Source organism: Varanus komodoensis, unplaced genomic scaffold (assembly GCF_004798865.1).
Source record: "Varanus komodoensis strain SLA01 unplaced genomic scaffold, ASM479886v1 scaffold57, whole genome shotgun sequence".
In the NCBI taxonomy this organism is placed as follows: domain Eukaryota; kingdom Metazoa; phylum Chordata; class Lepidosauria; order Squamata; family Varanidae; genus Varanus; species Varanus komodoensis.
In genome coordinates this window covers 3,164,403-3,181,586 of record NW_025336182.1, presented here as the reverse complement: position 1 = coordinate 3,181,586, position 17,184 = coordinate 3,164,403, and the positions used below count along the sequence as shown (strand labels likewise).

The following is a 17,184-nucleotide window of genomic DNA, read 5'->3' as shown; positions in this document are numbered from 1 at the left end:
GTTTCGTCGCTCTGGCCCTCGAGACGGGAGGAAAGTCTCGATCAGCTGGGAGAAACTCACACCGGCCCACGCCCATTGGCTAAGCTCGGCCTCATTTCCTGCGCTTTCTCCCCGACTATTGGCTCTACTGGATGTCACTTAACGTGCGGCTAAATAGCGCAATTCGGATGGCTGAAACCACCAGGAAGGCGGGCCTTCAATTTAATTGGCTGCCTGCCTGCCTGAAGGGGCATAGAAATTGCAGCAGGTGTTCCTCTGCTGAGGCGGCCAGTCGGCGAGAGGCCCGCCCATTAGCGCTCGCTGCGGCGAGGGGCGCGGCTCTGGGGGGGCGCGGCTCCCTCGCGGCCATCCCCATTGGCCGGGCGGCATTCCAACCGCAGGGTCCCGCCTCCGCCGAAGCTCTATTGGGGGCCGCCCCGTCGCTCAAAGCGCATCGCCCTCCTTATTCCTCGCCCGTATTATTTGCGTTTCTCGGCTCTCTCCAGCCTTTTTCTCATTGGCTGCGCGACTGATGGCTAGGCGGGCCGTTCAAATCCGTATTTCGGCACTTGAACGCACGCCGTCGATCGGGTCGAGGCGGCAAGCGGCGAAGCCACGCGTCCGCCTCCAGTCTCCCCCCGGGATAGCGTGGAAAAGGCCGTGCCGCAAGGCATTTCGGGATGCGGCCGCCCGGGCGCCGCGCAAAGGCGTCTGGGAAGAAAGGGGTCGCCTGGCGGGCGCAGGGGCTTTTGGGTAACGAGGACCTTCTTGGCGGCAGGGCGCAGATGCGGCCTGGTTTCAGTCATGCGATGCCCGAGTAGGCGGCCTCTTTGTATTGCACCAGGGAAGCGCCTGGCCAGAAGTTCACCATTACAAACATCAGGGGTGATGCGCCGGGCCGGGCTGACGGCGACCCTTCCGAGGGCTCCGCCTCGCCGGCTCAGGGCCGTGGCTTCCTTCACTGGCTCCGCCCATCACGGAGCTTTGGCCTCCTGTTTCTTGCTCTGCCTTCCACTTTCCCCAGCAGGATCGTCTTGCTTTCTTAGGATGTGACCCGAGTATTTATTTATTTATTTATATTATGATTTCTATCCTGCCTTTTTCCTACAAAGGGCTCAAGGCAGCTGACATCATCTCTCCTCCGTCTCATCCCCACAACAACAACCCTGTGAGGTAGGTTGGGCTGAGAGGCTGTGACTGGCCCAAAGCCACCCAGTTGGCTCCATGGCGGAGCGAGGTTTCGGCAAGGGGCGGCATATAAATGTTATAATAATAATAATAATAATAATAATAATAACCCGGATCCTCTGAGTCCCAGTCCCAGGCTCTTCACCACTACACCACACTGGCTCTCAATGTATGACAGCTGCAGTGCGGCCATTTTTTTCTAGGGAAGACTGTGGTTGGATTTGATGTCGGATCTGCTGGTTTGCTTTACTGTCTGTCATTCGGAAGTATACCTTTAGGAATGAGAGCTTGTGTGATGGAGGGTCGGGCACAAAGTTGCAAATAAATAAATTAACACCTAACCTACCTCACAGGGTTGTTGTGAGCATAACATGGAGGAAAGACGGGATTATGTAAGTTGCCTTGGGTTTCTCACAAAAGGGGAAAAGAGTGGGGTAAAATAAAGCAGCCGGTGTCTTGGATGTTGAGAAATAGCTATAAAATAGTGTCCAGGAAGCTTCAGCCGTGTGGCAGGATGGAAATGAAATAAATAAAATCCAAGGGTTTGGGCAGAATGGCTGCATACCTCAAGTGCAAAGCATGTAATTCCTTACAACAACCCTGGTAGGTAGGCTTGGCCAGTGGGGTGTGACTGGTTGAGAGCTGAATGCAGGTCTCCCTGGTCTGAGGTTGTGATCCTCAATAGCATTACTCGGGACTGTTCTGTCGGGTGGAGGAAAGTGTTGACTACTGTCCTTCAGTTTTGTTGAGTTACAACTCCCATCATCCTGCAGGAAGCATGGCAATGGCTATGTTGGCTGAGCGTGATGGGAGTTCTGCTCCACCACATCTGGAGAACAGCAGTTTAGGGTATGCTAAACTATATGCAGTACTTGGTTTCTGCTACAGAATTCGATGGGCTTTAAGTAAACATGACCAGGATTCCATTTTAAGCCCTGCACTATCAACAACCACTGTACTGGCTTTCTGTTGGAAAATAAAAATAAAAATCTAAATACAAAGATAGACAGACAGAAGGAAAGTATTCTATCAAGATTAAATTTCATTGACAAAGGGCAGTACAGTTAACATTTTTTCCTCTTTACAAGCAGAACATTTTGGTGGAATCCATGTGGCTTCTTGGAATGGTTCCTTTTGGTTCTTCATACTAATAAATTATATTCAGTCTTTTTCTAACAATCTGAGGAAAGGTTTTGATAGATGTTGCTGCTTATGTGAAATATAGTCATTTCATCTCTTCCCCCTCCATCTGTGAGTCAGGATAGGGGATAAAAGGATGTCTTGAGTGAATGGAATGGGTAGAAAGCAATGCATGATCTCCATGTTTTGAGGCAGTTAAGTGTCCCATATCTGCACCTTTTGGAGCAAAACTGAATGTTCCTGTGGAACTTCTAATTCCTTTGCTGAAATTAGTGGCTGATCTTGCAGGCTTGTGGGTCTCAGTTCACAGCTGTGACCACAGACTATCTGGAATCCCCACAAACCAGGAGGTCTGTTTAGAACAAGGTGGACAACTTCAGAGAGTAGGAGAAATGTTTTGCCCTCACCCTCCTGGAGCCAGATCACCAAATTTGCAGCGGTGAAGGCAAGAACCCAGTGATTTTGTAGGAAAACAAAGATGCAGGAAGAAAGGAAAGGGAAACATGCGCGCCTTCTCCTTGCAACATTCCTCTGGGTTTTGCTGCTGTGGTAAATTCCAATGATCTGTTATGTTTCCTACAGTCTAATAAAGGGATGCAAAGAGATGGCAGGGCAAGTGGAGGAAAACAATGGCATGATTTGAACGTACTGACAGCCTGTTGGTTTAAAAGCCGGTGGAGTGTCACGCGTGAGCATGGGCATTGCGGGTAGGGCACCTGCCTCTTCTGGTTTTTCTCAGCAACCTGCTGAGCATGACTTCCGAAACAAGAGCATTGGGTTATTTGGGGGTTGCACCTCCCACGGGTTTGTTCGTGGGCAGAAAAAGCAGGAAAGGCGGACATACTCCAGAGAGCAGACCCATTTTCACCCACTTGCTCATGGCAGCCCAACTGATAGGTGCTTCTCACACATGAATCGGGTCTTAGTCACAAGAGGCTCACCGACAGCCTTTTCAAGAAACCTCATGATTTTCTGCACAGACCTTACCATTTGTCTCTTCGGAATTAGCAGTGCTTCAGTGAGCTCTGTCACCTCAGCTGCTGAAAGGGATGGAAGGGTAACTTACCTGAGCTTCACCTGCTTCCCAGCAGTTGTTCCCCGAGCAAGTCAGGGCTGTACTCCGAGCACGTCTTTTCGCACTTCTGGTCAGCTCCAGATTTTGGGGGTGGGCTGCTAGAGCAGGGTGCTACGTGTCTGTCCCCCCCCCCATTACTCATGACTGCTGCAGTGAGCCTGAGGGAAGGGTGCAGGAAAGGGGAGAGGAAGGTAGATAGACTGCAGTGGTCCAGGGAGCTCAGCAGCAGATCTCCTGTTGGGGTGTGGGCCATGGCAGGTGCCCTGCACTGGTGACTTTGGTGCCAGACAACGACTTGCTCGAAACACTGAAGACTATTTGAAAATCTTTAAAGATGGCCTCTGATCACTTAAGACAAGCAACATTGTCCAGGGCTCCCGTTGCCTCTCCTTAAGAGATCCTTGTTCTTTGTTTGCCCGCCTGCCAAAGGCAGAGTCTGATTTTTATCTCTCTTGATCCAGTGCCGTATCCCTACCTATAATTGCAACTCAGCTCCAGCGCAACATCATGTAAACAATCTTCCTTTTGTGCTCTTTGGAAACCAGGTTCTTCTTTCTCCCTCCCAGTTAAAGCCGAGGCCCTTTGCTTGGATGTTTTCCGAGCAGATGGTGACGTGGCACTTTCCCGGGAACACAGGGCCTCGTTTGTGGAAGACTTGTGTTTTTGCAACAGCCGGGTTATCGGGGCAGTTGCCTCCCTCTTCAAAAGGTCCTTTTTTCCCAGGATGTCAGATGGTGGAACTTGAGCAAAGCAACTGAAAACTGAGAAGGACATTGGCCATCCGGCTGAACTTGGTTTTTTCTGACTTCAGCCTATCTTTTGGGAGCCCCAGAAGAGAGGATAATAACATTTCCAAACCGAACATTCCCCAGCTTCCATCTGGAAGCGATGCCATGCTTTTAAATATACCTGAAAGCCTACCACTGAGGAGGTAAAGCTTTTCCTGGCGTCGTGGGACTCCTGCCTACCCTATGGTTGCCCTGCTGGGGGAAGCTGCACCATTGAACTTCTGCCTGCCACCCAGCTTCCAAGCACACACACGTCCTCCTCCTTACGTGGGACTCTGTAGATTAAATCCCTGCCATCTATTGTGCCGATGCTTCTGGCTGCTCAGGCGAGCCAGAAGGAATTGACACTTGGATTTGAATGGGCATCCCAGCTTTTCACTAAAAATGTCTGGAGGCAGCTGAGAATAAAAGGGCCAAGACTGAAATGCAAAATAACAAGGAACACAATGTTTAAAAGCACAATTGAAAGCAACCAGACTAATAGGCAGTACTCAGCTAATACTGTTTTTAAACTCCACAGTGTCAGGCTAGCTTACATATGCCACTGTTGGTCCCATTTTATAGACGACAGGCCTGAGACCAAGAGAGATTAATGTTTTGAGTGAAAATCCAACCGACCTGCCTTCCCTTCTTGCTTTCTATCTCCTACCTATTTGAAATTTAGGCTACAAGCATGTGGGGCCAGAGGCCTCTGTCTGTTGTTTGTCTCTCCCATGTGCATTGAGGATGCCGCACGTTAATCACTGCAGAGGTGAAACCGTGCCGGCTTGTGAACAGCCTGTCATGCTCGATGCGTAGCCTCTGGTGTTTCTGTCTAGAGCACACGACGCATGCAAGATACAGCAGCTGCTGCATGCCAAGGGGGGACTGGCAGCGTCACCAGGCTGGGGTGTGCAGTTGCTGCGGTACGAGAACACGGCCTGGTCTCGGCTCTTCCACCTCCACTGCAGGACTGCTGGGCTGGAATTTCTTCTATTTGTTTGGGGCTTAATGGAGGCCAATGTTGTTCCTCTTGCCAGGGGCGTTAAACATTGGAAATTGCATCAGCCGCTACAGTAGTGGAGGAATGCTGGGTTCCAGCTCCCTCCGGTATGAGGCTGCCAAACTGGAATGTATTAGCAAATTGGAATTCTGTCTGAATGGGACTAAATCATGACTCAGGCTCTGCCTCCCACTGCTGGACTTCAGCTAGCAATGGAAAGCTGGGGATACTGCGCGGTGAGGCCAGCTAATGCTGCTGGCTGTGCAGAATGGCCACTCGTCTTGCGTACGTAGCAGCTTTCCGCAGAGCCCTCGGAGGCCGTATCTCATGCCCTCTGCAGCTATTTTGCCTCGCTTAATACCTTTCCCTGCTACATACACTGCTGTGTACCTGCGGCAATAGCTTTGGCCCCTCAGACTCACACTGCAATAACTCTGCTTGTTTCTTTTAAATAACTCCCACTGTCCATCTCTGCGAAAGGATGCACGTCTCCTCTTTGCTGTCCTCCAAATAACATGAAGACTGAAGGTGCTTCCCCGTTCCACATTCAGCCTCATAAATGGGTTGATCATGCCCCAAAGAATTTGCAAAAGGAGGGGAAGAAAGAACCGAAGAAAAAATATTCTCAGGTGCCTGCAAAAAGAAAAAAAAGCCCATGGGGGTTTTTTTGGAAAGGACTTGCCTTCCTCAGGGGTCTCTTATCCTTCCCTCCATGTCACAAAGAATCTTTCCAATGCCCCCCTCCCTCTGTATTGGGACTTCAGGGAATGTATGAATGTCATAACTTTTTGCTATCCTGAATTCCCTTACACTCAGCTGGAGGCCTGTTTTTGCCATCAGACTTAACTCTGCAACACATGATATTAATAAAGATGAGGCTGTCTCAGAGCATGAGCAGAGTGCCTCTGCATTTCTTCTAATGTACGGTGGGGGAGATACCTTGGTAGGTAAGCTTGGTATTCTCTTTTACAGGAAAAACAAAAACCAGAGTGGACTCTCTCTCTCTGAGCTGGCAAGATGGTGGCGAGACGACCAAAGTACCTCTCCATCACACAAGACCAAGGTATGCTGAGAAACTCACAAAAGGGTATTGTTTGGCTTGGCTTTAGGCCAGACAGGTGAACCTTGATAAAAAGCCAGCCTTTCTCATCCCCTCTTATAAAGGAGACGCTGGAGGAGCCCTTACCCTCATTCGGCATCTGGCTCCGTTTGGTTGTGCCATCAGCCCATCGAGAGAAAATGGCAGCTGAGGAGAAGAGCCCTGATTCATGGCTGGGGGGGGCACCTCAAAAGTCCCCCCTATGTAAGTAGCAGACTTAAAGAGCAGTGAGGAAAAAAGAGGAGGCCAAAACTTGCTTTCTGTGAGGATTTCTACACTTCTCATGGCCATGTAACAGGCAGATATCCATCAGGGCAGCTTGTCATTGCATTGCTCGCCTAGGGAAGCTGCAGCAGCTGGATTTCTACCTGCTGTTGAAGATGCCAGAGTCGAGCTGTGGGGTGGGAAAAGAACCAAAGCGGCCGCAGAGAGGGTTCCCACCAACCTGCCAACTTTGATTTTTAAAGGCTCCATTCTCTGGCAAGGAGAGAATGCTTTTAAGGACACGCAAAGCATTTTTCCTTTACTGCAGCATAAACACCGACAGATGTGGGATCTGAAGAAAGGCCTTCTGGAAGGCAGAGGACAGGGAGGGAGGGAGGGAGATGTGCCAGCCGAGACAGGGAGATGCGATAGGAGAAGCAACTGGAAATGGCGAATTAAGCCTCCTGATCTTCCTTTCTTTGGAGAAAAAACTTGCTTTGTCTTTTTGAACTGTGCTCTGTGGAGAGGGAGGTGCCCATAATGTTAGAAGAGTACAAGCATTGGGGGAAAAAAATACATTTTCCTAGTTTGGGGGAGATTACCCAGAAATCTGGAGAAAGCCAGTGCTTGGGTCACCAAAGCCCATTCCAAGAACACTCTTCCGAAAAGTTTGCAGGTGCATGCTTTGTGCTAGCCAAATTAGTTTTGCACCTATCGAGTGTGTCGAGAGGTTTAGCTGCGTCTTCCCTTGGCGCTCTCTGTGGGCTCAAGCCGCTCCTCGTAGCTCAGCAGGCACCGCGATTTGCACTGACAAGAACCCTTGGGCTCAGTGCTTCCCAGCCCTGCTCTCCCTGCTGCCATAGACCAGCCTGCGCGCCAGGTAGGTGGGGCTTGGCCATCTTTTCACAGGTGTGTTCACCGTTTTCCTCTGGTTTGCCCCAGAAAGGATGCTCTGCCTTCCTGGGAGAGATCAGCAAAGTTTTGTCCCTGCACAGCAAAAGTGAAAACGGTGTTTTTACGTGGCATGTGTCCTGCACTCCCGTGGGCATGGTGGCATCTTGCCAATATCAGAAAATGCTGCCCTGACCTGCTTACCAGTAACTGGGACTCAGAAAAGGCATTTCAGCCTTCGAATGGACGTGGGGAGAGGGAACCTGCGCCAAGGCCAGGAATATTCTGGGTGAAACGTAGGGGTTTTGACAGGGAAAGAGACCTGACAGTGGGGGTATGTAATCGCCCTCCAGGTCAACTTGAGACCCTGGAAGATGTCCTGACAGGCCAGATTCTAAGGATATCTCGGGGGAGAGACACAGTAATTATGGGAGATTTCAGTCTCCCGGATATTACTTGGGAGACTCACTCGGTGGTGACAGCCAGGTCACGTCGCTTCCTAGAAGCTATTGAGGGAGGGTTTTTCACACAGAGGGTCCGAGAGGCGACGAGGGGGGAAACATCCTTGACTTGGTCTTGACCAATAGGGAGGAGCTGATAGATGAAGTACAGATTAGGGGAGCTCTGGATGCGAGTGATCACTCCATCCTTTGCTTTGAGATCAGGGGACTGGGGACGGGCAGCAGGTCGAGCACTAGAAGCTGGGACTTCAAGAGGGCCAACTTTGGCCAACTGAAGGCCAGACTGGGGAAAGTCTCCTGGGATGGGTTACTGGAAGGCAAGCGAGTTGAGGAGGGGTGGATGGCACTCAAAAGGGAGGTTTTGGAGGCGCAAGCCTTGATGATACCTCTAGTAAGTAAGGTGGGGAGGCAGAGGAGAGCGCCGCCATGGATGCGAAAGGAAGTGGTTAGAGCGATTAGATGAAAGAGGAACCTCTGTAGGAAATGGGTACTGGGGGAAATAGACAAAAGGGTATACCAGGGGGAGGAGGCCCATTGCAGAAGGAAGAGGAAGGGGAGACAAGTGGTGGGACCACTAAATAAGGAGGAAGGCGATCCAGTGACTGATATGAGGGAACAGGCACAGATGCTAAATGACTATTTTGCCTCTGTGTTCTCCCCAAAGCAGGACGGGGGAGATTCGCACAGGAGATTAGATGAGGCTGGGGACTTAGGGGCACAGATTAGAGTCACCCCCCTTGAAGTCGAGGGGCTCCTCAGGGCATTGGACATTACAAAGGCGCCAGGCCCTCATGGGTTACACCCGAGAGAGAGTTGGCAGGGGTTCTCTCACGCCCGCTGGCCTCCATTTTTGAGACCTTGTGGAGAACGGGTGAAGTTCCAGAGGACTGGAAGGTGGCATCAGTGGTCCCAATTTTCAAAACGGGTAGTAGAAAGGGACATGGGGAATTATAGACCGCTTAGCCTTACGTCCATTGTAGGAAAAACAATGGAAAGGCTCATAATAGGGAGAGATCTAGTGATGCTAGATAGGGAAGGGAGGCTGACAGCCACACAACACGGCTTCCGCAAAAACAGGTCCTGCCAGACAAACCTTGTGGAATTCTATGACAAGGTTTCGAGATGGCTAGATGGAGGGGATGCAGTGGATGTGGTATACCTGGATTTCAGCAAGGCCTTTGACAAAGTGCCCCATGATATCCTGGTGGAGAAACTGAGGAGTTTTGGGATACACCAAAGCACTGTCTGGTGGATTAGGGCATGGTTGACTGACCGAAAGCAGAGGGTAACCATTAGTGGGGAATCATCGGGATGGCGGCCAGTGACAAGCAGGGTCCCCCAGGGCTCTGTCCTGGGGCCGAGCCTATTTAGTCTTTTCATTAATGACATGGAAGAAGGGATGAACAGTCTGCTGATCAAATTTGCAGACGACACTAAAACTGGAGCAGTGGCCACAACTGAGGAGCAGGTACTCCAGATCCAAAAGGATCTGGACAGACTATGGAAGTGGGCAGGAGACAACAAGATGGCGTTCAATGTGGATAAGCGCAAGGTCTTGCACTTGGGGCATAGGAATAGCTGTCATAAGTACAGGTTAGGGGACAAGTGGCTGGAGAGCAGCACTTGTGAAAGGGACCTCGGGGTGCTGGTTGACTGCAGGATAAACATGAGCCAGCCGTGTGACGCGGTGGTCAAGAGGGCGAACGCCACCCTTGGTTGCATAGCCAGAAGTGTGGCTTCTAGATCAAGAGAGGTATTACTGCCACTCTACACGACTCTGGTGCGCCCGCAACTGGAGTATTGTGTTCAGTTTTGGGCCCCTTATTACAGAAAGGATATAACCAGGTTGGAGTCAGTGCAGCGTAGGGCCACAAGGTTGGTGGCCAGTTTGCAGGGGATGCCGTATGAGGCGAGACTGAGGGAACTGGGTCTCTTCAGCCTGGAGAAGAGGAGACTCAGAGGGGATCTGTTGGCGACATACAGGTATGTGAGGGGGCGTCACACGGAGGTGGGCAGAGACCTGTTCTCCCCTGCAGAGGAAGGCAGGATGTGCTCCAACAGAGCCAAACTCAGGGAACCAAGGTTGCATTTGGATGCCAGGAAGCACTTCCTGACAGGTAGGACCCCGAGGGTGTGGAATGGGCTTCCACGAGAGGTCGTTGAGGGGTGCGGGTGTTCAAGGATAGGCTGGACGTCCACATGGTGGGCATGTCATGAGTGGAGCCGGCTGGTGCCGGAGGTCAGACTCGATGGCCCGGGAGGCCCCTTCTGACTCGCTCTGTTTTCTATGTTTCTATGTTTCTAATATCCAAACAGTCAGCCTTGGGGGAAAGGGATCCCCAGAAGCCCCCCTTGGGCCCCCAGGCGAGCTGCTTCCGGCTGCCCAGCTTGGGTTCTGGCACCCCCAGCTTACAAGGAATGTCCTACCGTACCTGGCACTGGATGGCCACCTGCCTTTTAAAGGTGGCGACTCTTCTTTCCCTCCCCTCACTTTCTGCTTCAGACCCTCCACTCAAGCCTGGAGCCGGCGGAGCCTCCTGCCCTGTCCCACCGCAAGCTGGCGATCGTGGTGGCGGGGGCCATCGCAGTGCTCGTCGTCAGCATTGTGGGGGTCCTCCTGGCCACTTACCTCGGGCGTGCAGCCTGCGTGCAGGTACTGGAGGAAGCAGGCGGGGGAGGTGGTCCTGGTTTGGAAGGGCAGGCGGATTCCCCTGCTGGGGCTGGCCTGCCTGGGCGCTTCTCACGAGCAGAATGCTCTGCCGGTCCTGAAACTGCAGGCCAGAGGAAGGGACTCATCCTGCCAGTGTGCGTGGGAGATTCATAACGTGAGAGTTGAGGGGAACAAGGAACAGGTTTCAGAGCAGGGGCGGGTCACTTGTGGTCCCCCAGGAGTGTTGGGCGTGCAAGCACTGCTGTGCTTGCCTTGGCTGTTCAAGACACCCTGAAGGCCAGCACTGGAGGGCCTTGTCGGCTGCCCGGCCTTGCCCGTCCGCCGGGCACTGTGCTCCGAGTGGGCTTTGCTACATCAGGACAAGCCAGCTACCCCCTCCAAGTTATATCTTCCCTGCAGGTCGTCTCAGAAGCTCAGGGGAAGGAGAAAATGCACCCCTGTCTTTTATTTTATTTTATTTTATTTTATTTTATTTTATTTTATTTTATTTTATATATATATATATATATATATATATATATATAGTTTTAAACTAACACTAATAAAAACATCAAATATCACATACATCAGATTCACTGGGTCAACTCCCTACACACACATACACACACACATTTTTTAAACTTTCTAAAATCTAATTCAAATTACGCCAAGTCCCGTTTCTCCAGCCAATTATAGAAAGAGTCCCAAGTTCGATAGAAGTCAGTATCCTCTTTCTCCTTCAATGATAAAGTCAATCTATCCATTTCTGCGCAGTCCACGATCTTTCTTACAATCAGTTCATTGGTGGGTAGCTCCTCATTTTTCCAGTATTGAGCAAATGCAATCCTCATTGCTGTAATTAAGTGCAACATCAAGTACATTTCCTGTCTGTTGACGTCTTCCGGTATAATGCCTAACAAGAAAACTTCAGGTTTTAAAACACAGGGTTTCTGTAATATTTCCTCCATCCATTTATGTATTTTAATCCAATACTTTTTCACATTATCACAAGTCCACCACATGTGATAGAAAGTACCCACTTTATGTTTACATTTCCAACATCTATTTGACATATTTGGAAACAGCTAATCGGCTTGGCAACAAATACCATCTATAGAACATTTTATATAAATTTTCTTTATACGAAGTTGCTCATGTTATCTTGATGTTTCTTTCCCATAATTTTTGCCACTTTTCTAATTCAACATTAAATCCAAAGTTTTGTGCCCATATTATCATAGTTTCCTTAACTTGTTCCCCTTCCATTTTCCTGTCAAGTAAAAAACCGTATAGTCTTTTAATAATTTTCTCATCTGCTTTAAGCATCACTTGATCAAATTCTGTCAGGTCTTTGTAGAACCCCCGTGTTTTACAATCTTTAGCATATATATTATACCACCAGGAAATATTAAGTCCCTGTTCTTGTATTTCTTGCTCCAGTTTCAAGCCACCATCCTTATCCAAGATATCATCATATCTTATAATCTTTTCAAAGTTCAATACATTTAGATATACAAAAGCTTCCATAGGTGAAAGCCATCTTGGTAATTTATTATACACTTTTGACTTTTGTTTTTCCCACACTGACATTAGAGATTTTCTAATAAAATGACTCAGAAAAGACCCATGTGACTTAGCTTTTTCATACCACATATAAGCATGCCAACCCATCTGCAACTCATGACCTTCAAGATACAAAACTCTTTTATTTCGCACAGTTATCCGTTCTTTTAACCACATTAAAACACACTTGATAATACAACATCCAATCGGGAAGACCAAAACCTCCATTCTTTTTAGCCTCCCGAAGCATGTTTAATTTAATCCTGGGTTTCTTTTTTCTCCAGATAAATCTCGAAATTTGAAAGTTTAGATCATCAAAGAATTTTTTATCAATTTTTACGGGAATCATTTGAAACAGAAACAAAAACTTAGGTAATATGTTCATTCTAACAAGTGCGATTCTTCCCATCAAAGATAATTGTAATTTGGCCCATTTTTCCAAATCCCCTTTAGTATCCTTCAATAATTTATCATAATTATCTTCTTTCAAAGTAGATACATTTGGCTGTAAGATAGATTCCCAAGTATTTAACCTTTTTAACAATCTGCAAATCTACCTGTCCCTGGAGTCTTTCTTTTTGTTCCCACGTAAGGTTTTTAACTAGCAGTTTCGTTTTTTCTCTATTTATTTTCATTCCCGTAACCTCACCATATTCTTCAATCGGTTGTAAAGGTTTAGGCATTGTTCCAAAGGGTTCCTCCATTATGAAGACCAAATCATCTGCGAATGCTTGTAGTTTATAACTTTCGTCCCTAATTCTAGTGCCTTTGATGTCCTCGTCATCCCTAACACTTCTATTCAGTACCTCTAAAATCATAATAAACAGCGGGGGTGATAATGGACATCCTTGTCTAGTACCTTTTTGGATCTCTATGGGGTTTGAAAGTTCTCCATTAATTAAAATCCTGTCCGACTGTTTTTGATAAATACTTGATATTGCACCCCTGTCTTTTTGTAAACCCCCTCAACATGTCCCTGGCTGTCTTGTTTCCCCCCAAAAGTAAACATTTTAAAACTACCCCCATTTCCTTTCCTTTTTTCAGTATGTTAATTTTTAAAATAATTTTTATTAAACTAATGAAAGCAGTACAATTAATATAATAGCAATAAACATCACTAAACATTATGAATAAACATAATTAGTGCAACAATAGCAGTGCTACCTCCACCAGGACCAACAAATCAAGTCACTTAAAGTAAGATCATTTATTCAGGTTCCCACTTCCCTTCCAGAACTGCATGACTCTTGTGATTGTTCATACCCCTTTCCTTTTATTAAAACAATTCAATAAACGGTCTCCAAATATTTTCAAAACCATCTTTACTTATCAAACCTTTTTTCATTTAATATTGCAAGTTGACTTATTAATAGCCATATCCCAAACTTCTTTATACCAGTCAACTATTTGATACTCACTTTTTCCCCAATTCCTTGCTATTATTAATCTTACTGCTGTTAATAAATTTACCATCAGTTCTTTAGCATTTATTTATTTATTATTTATTAAAACATTTTTATGCCGCCCCATTCGCCGAAGCCTCGGGGCGGCTTACAACGTTAAGAAAAAAAAATAATTATAACATTTTGTCTCATCTGTTCTGTGAATAATGGGAATCATGCTAGTCCAGGGTCAGCTTCAATCTCCATTTTTTTTCCGCTTTGCCCTGCTCAAGAGAGACGCCTTCAGCTACCTGCCTCCGCAGGTGAATGTGCAGAATGAGGCATCGCTCTTGCTCGCGCTCAGCGAGCTCGGGGAGCAGGGCACGGCCCCAGGGATCACCTGCGACCTGAGAAACGTGAGTGACGGGATTGGCAGCAGGGGTGGGTTGAGGGGAGAAAGGAACAAGGGGCAGGTGGTGTGGGGATCTTTCCTGGAGTCTTGTTAAAGCTTGCTGGCGTGCATCTGAATCAACTGAAGCAGACTAAGGTAGACGAAAGTGTGTGGAAGGATACAGGGGTATCTTGGCTCACGAACTCAGTCCGTTCCACGACTCTGGTCACGATCCAAATTGGTCATGAGCCGAGTCAAATTTCCCTGTAAGGTTCAATGTAAACAAGGTTAATCCATACTGTAAATCTTTTTTTTCTAATCACAGGGAAGATGGGCACGATCGCGAGCACAACCATGATTGCACCCGTCTTCCACGCAGGAACACAACCACAATCACGGCCATCTCCCCCGCCCCCCGCGTCCCCAGCACAGCCACGATTGCACCCGTGCAGGGAAGACGGGCGTGATCGTGGTCATCACCTGATGCGGAGTTTGCGGCCTGAGGAAAAATTTTCCTAAATTTCTGTTCATGCTCCGATCTGGTTGTGAACTGAGGTGTTCGTGAGCTGAGGTACCACTGTACTTTTCCCTTAACAATTGCCAGGGCTAGTGATGATTTTTCTGATAACAAAAAGGATCCAGATGCATTGGGGTTAACTGAGCTTTGGGGATATTTCCTTTATACATGTAAAATCTATCTCCTGCTTTACCTTCAAAAAGAAACCCAAGTGGCTAACTTTTTAAAGGCAATAATACACATGCAAAATCAATATGATACGGTAATGACAGCTAGGCAACCAACAGGAATCCTGCTGTGTCTTGAGACAGGGAAGAGATAAATGTGGCATGTCAAAAGCCTTGCTGGAATATATATATTTAAAGGCTTTGCCATTCAGCATTAAACCGGTAGGCCCAATTTAACTGTTATCAGGTGACAGGCACTTGGCAAAAGATGCTGGAGGAGAGATGTATTTTGCAAGCACCCCACTGGCTTTAGCAGAGCTCAGCAACTTCCAGCATAGTTCAGATGGAGCGACAGCAAAGTGCATCATCGAGGACGAGGATCCCTGCCAGAAGCGTCACCTTCGTATTTTTAAAAAATTAGCTCAGGGACAGGCCACTTCTGGGGGCTGCGGGCACATTTAGCCATTGGGCAGAGCTGGGGTTTCTCCCCGATGTGCTGAAGCACTCGTTCGGAGGCATCGTTTCAGCAGTCTGAACTGCTGTCAGAAAATGCTGGAACAAAACTGGGGAGCTTTGGTGAACGTGACCGCCCAAGGTCCCCGTGCAGCGTGTGGGCTGAAGTGGCTGCTGGCCGGCTTATCACCCGGGTGGGGCAACCGATGTTTTCCGCCCATACTTGCTACACAGAATAACCACATATACAAGCCCCCAAAGGTGTGGAGGGTGTGGGGAAGAGGGTGGGCATGCTGCGTGGGGGGAAATCGGTCTGTCAGAGCACGTGGAGAAGGGCAGGCTGCAGAGGCCTGGCCGCCCCCCCCCCCCCACAACCACTTCTCTGGCATTTGCCCCATCAGCACCTGATGGTGTATCATGGCCAGCCGGAAGGCTGCGTGGCCCGTAGAATGGAGGCGTCGGAGCCGCTGCCCTCCTGCCAGGAACTGGAGAGCTACTTCCAGGCTGTCTTGGTAAGGGTCCCATGGCGCGGGTGGGCTTGGGTGGGGACTTCCTGCCCTGCAGGAGGCGCATCTCAAAGGAAACCAACCGCTCGTTGCTTAGCTGCGTTCCGATCCCGTCACAGAAAAACGCCACGCTGGGGATCACCGAGGAGGTGCAGCTCGTGGGGACGGGGCCCCTGGGCGGCCTGGCCACCCTGCTGTGCAGCAACAGGCCCACCTACCTGGTCAGCAGTTCCACAGGTGAGTTGCACGGAAGGGCGAGGCCAGGCTGGGGCCAGCGCAGGGTGGGGGGGTGCCCATGAAGGGGTGCCCGGGCCTCATTGGCAGCTCTGTGGGGGGAGTCCTGGAAGGCCCCTGGCCTGACCGCCAGGAAAAGTGCATGCAGCCTGGGCTCAGGGGACTAGGCAGACCGCCCCCGGGGAGGGCTGCTGGCTTGTTGCTTCCTGGCGGCCTCTGCAGGGTGCCGGGCAAGCAGCTGGGCTCTGGCCAGATCCCGCAAGCCCCGCGCCAGCCTTGTGCTTGACCCAGGCGCCCATCCATGTATCGCTCTGCACACTCGCCCTGCCCCACCGCATCCTGCCCGTGAAAGGGCAGGCGCCCCCCCAGGGGGGTGGGGAGCAGGACTGTCCGCAGGCCAAGAGAGGAGCAAGGGAGGGGAGGCTTTGCTGTGGGCGGCCCTGGTGGTGGGCAGGATCCAGGCGCCACCATGAGACAGAGCGAGCTGGGAAGCTCTGGCAGCCCGGTCTCCTCGTGGCAGATGCAGCGCTCCTGCCGTGCAGGGCGAAGGCCCACGAGGCCCTCGGCTTGGGAGAGCCGAAATGAGGGCTGCCGAAGGGGGGCGGCCTTGTCCCTGCCACTGTGCGGATGGGTCGGGCCACGGTCGGGTCCCGACAGCTGGAGGGCGCAGTCTGGGGGATGCTGCGCCATCTTCATGACCCTGCTGCTCTGAAAGGGCTAGCTTTCCCTTCTTCCCTCTCCCCAAAACCAGAGCGCAACAACTTTAGAACAAAGCAGCCCTTGAAAGCAGGTGCATTAAGGCCTTCAAAGCAAAGCTGTTAAAACAGACCTCCTCCTCCTCCTCCTCCTGAAGAGTCAATGAGGCCCAGAGCTAACAACCGGGCCTCCTTTGCTGAAGAGCCAGCAATTCACGGCCCAGTATTCTGCTTGTCTTCTCTGCGGTGCACGGAGGAACAAACACAAGAGAAAGTACTTCCTTGCTTTGAGTTACTGCTGGAATTAAAAAGGGGAAAAACCCCATCCAGCAAAGGGGTACAAAGGGGCCTTCTGCACTGTGGCATGGACACCTTCAAAGCCTTCCTTATTGGGTGCGCAGTGCGCCCTCTAATGGCAACATGCAACATGGCAACATGCCCCATGTTTTGCATTTCACACATCCTCCCATGCCAGCAACTGAGCTGCCAGAATTACCTTTTCCTTCATTTCACTGCAGCTTCTCCAAGGAACATCATGACCAGGCGTTCTTAGCTGACCACCATGACCACTTCCCCACAGATCTGGCCATGTGAGAAAAATTGCGGCTCTTGCGCTAGACGGTGGTGGGTCGGCCGACTCGGCCTGTCGCTGCGGACAGCGCGCCCGCCGTTGGAAGGGGCCCGGCGGGCGCGTATCTGCAACAGCTCACGTGTGCGCAGCCTTGTCCTCTCCCTTGCTTGGCCCCCGTAATGAGCAAACCAGTAGCAATAAAAAGTAAACAAAAACGAGGATCAGTTTGTCTTGAAATGGTAAATCGC

The 17,184-nt window shown here is 49.8% G+C and overlaps 1 protein-coding gene across 1 annotated transcript; it reads left to right on the top strand.

Moving 5' to 3' along the window:
• The first annotated feature begins 3,001 nt into the window (after positions 1 to 3,001).
• LOC123032886 lies at positions 3,002 to 17,155 on the top strand. The gene is made up of 8 exons (XM_044449064.1): positions 3,002 to 3,014; positions 6,125 to 6,215; positions 6,317 to 6,455; positions 10,311 to 10,460; positions 13,696 to 13,818; positions 15,332 to 15,442; positions 15,556 to 15,673; positions 16,884 to 17,155. Exons 1-8 carry the CDS (start codon positions 3,002 to 3,004, stop codon positions 16,916 to 16,918), a joined length of 780 nt encoding a protein of 259 aa, XP_044304999.1. The 3' UTR covers positions 16,919 to 17,155.
• The last annotated feature ends 29 nt before the right edge of the window (positions 17,156 to 17,184 follow it).

Bases quoted from the DNA above. Each gene is read 5' to 3' on its own strand.
- LOC123032886 (XM_044449064.1), top strand. The intron at 10,461-13,695 runs GTACTGGAGGAA...GCCCTGCTCAAG, and splicing joins GGCGTGCAGCCTGCGTGCAG to AGAGACGCCTTCAGCTACCT. The intron at 15,674-16,883 runs GTGAGTTGCACG...ATTTCACTGCAG, and splicing joins CCTGGTCAGCAGTTCCACAG to CTTCTCCAAGGAACATCATG.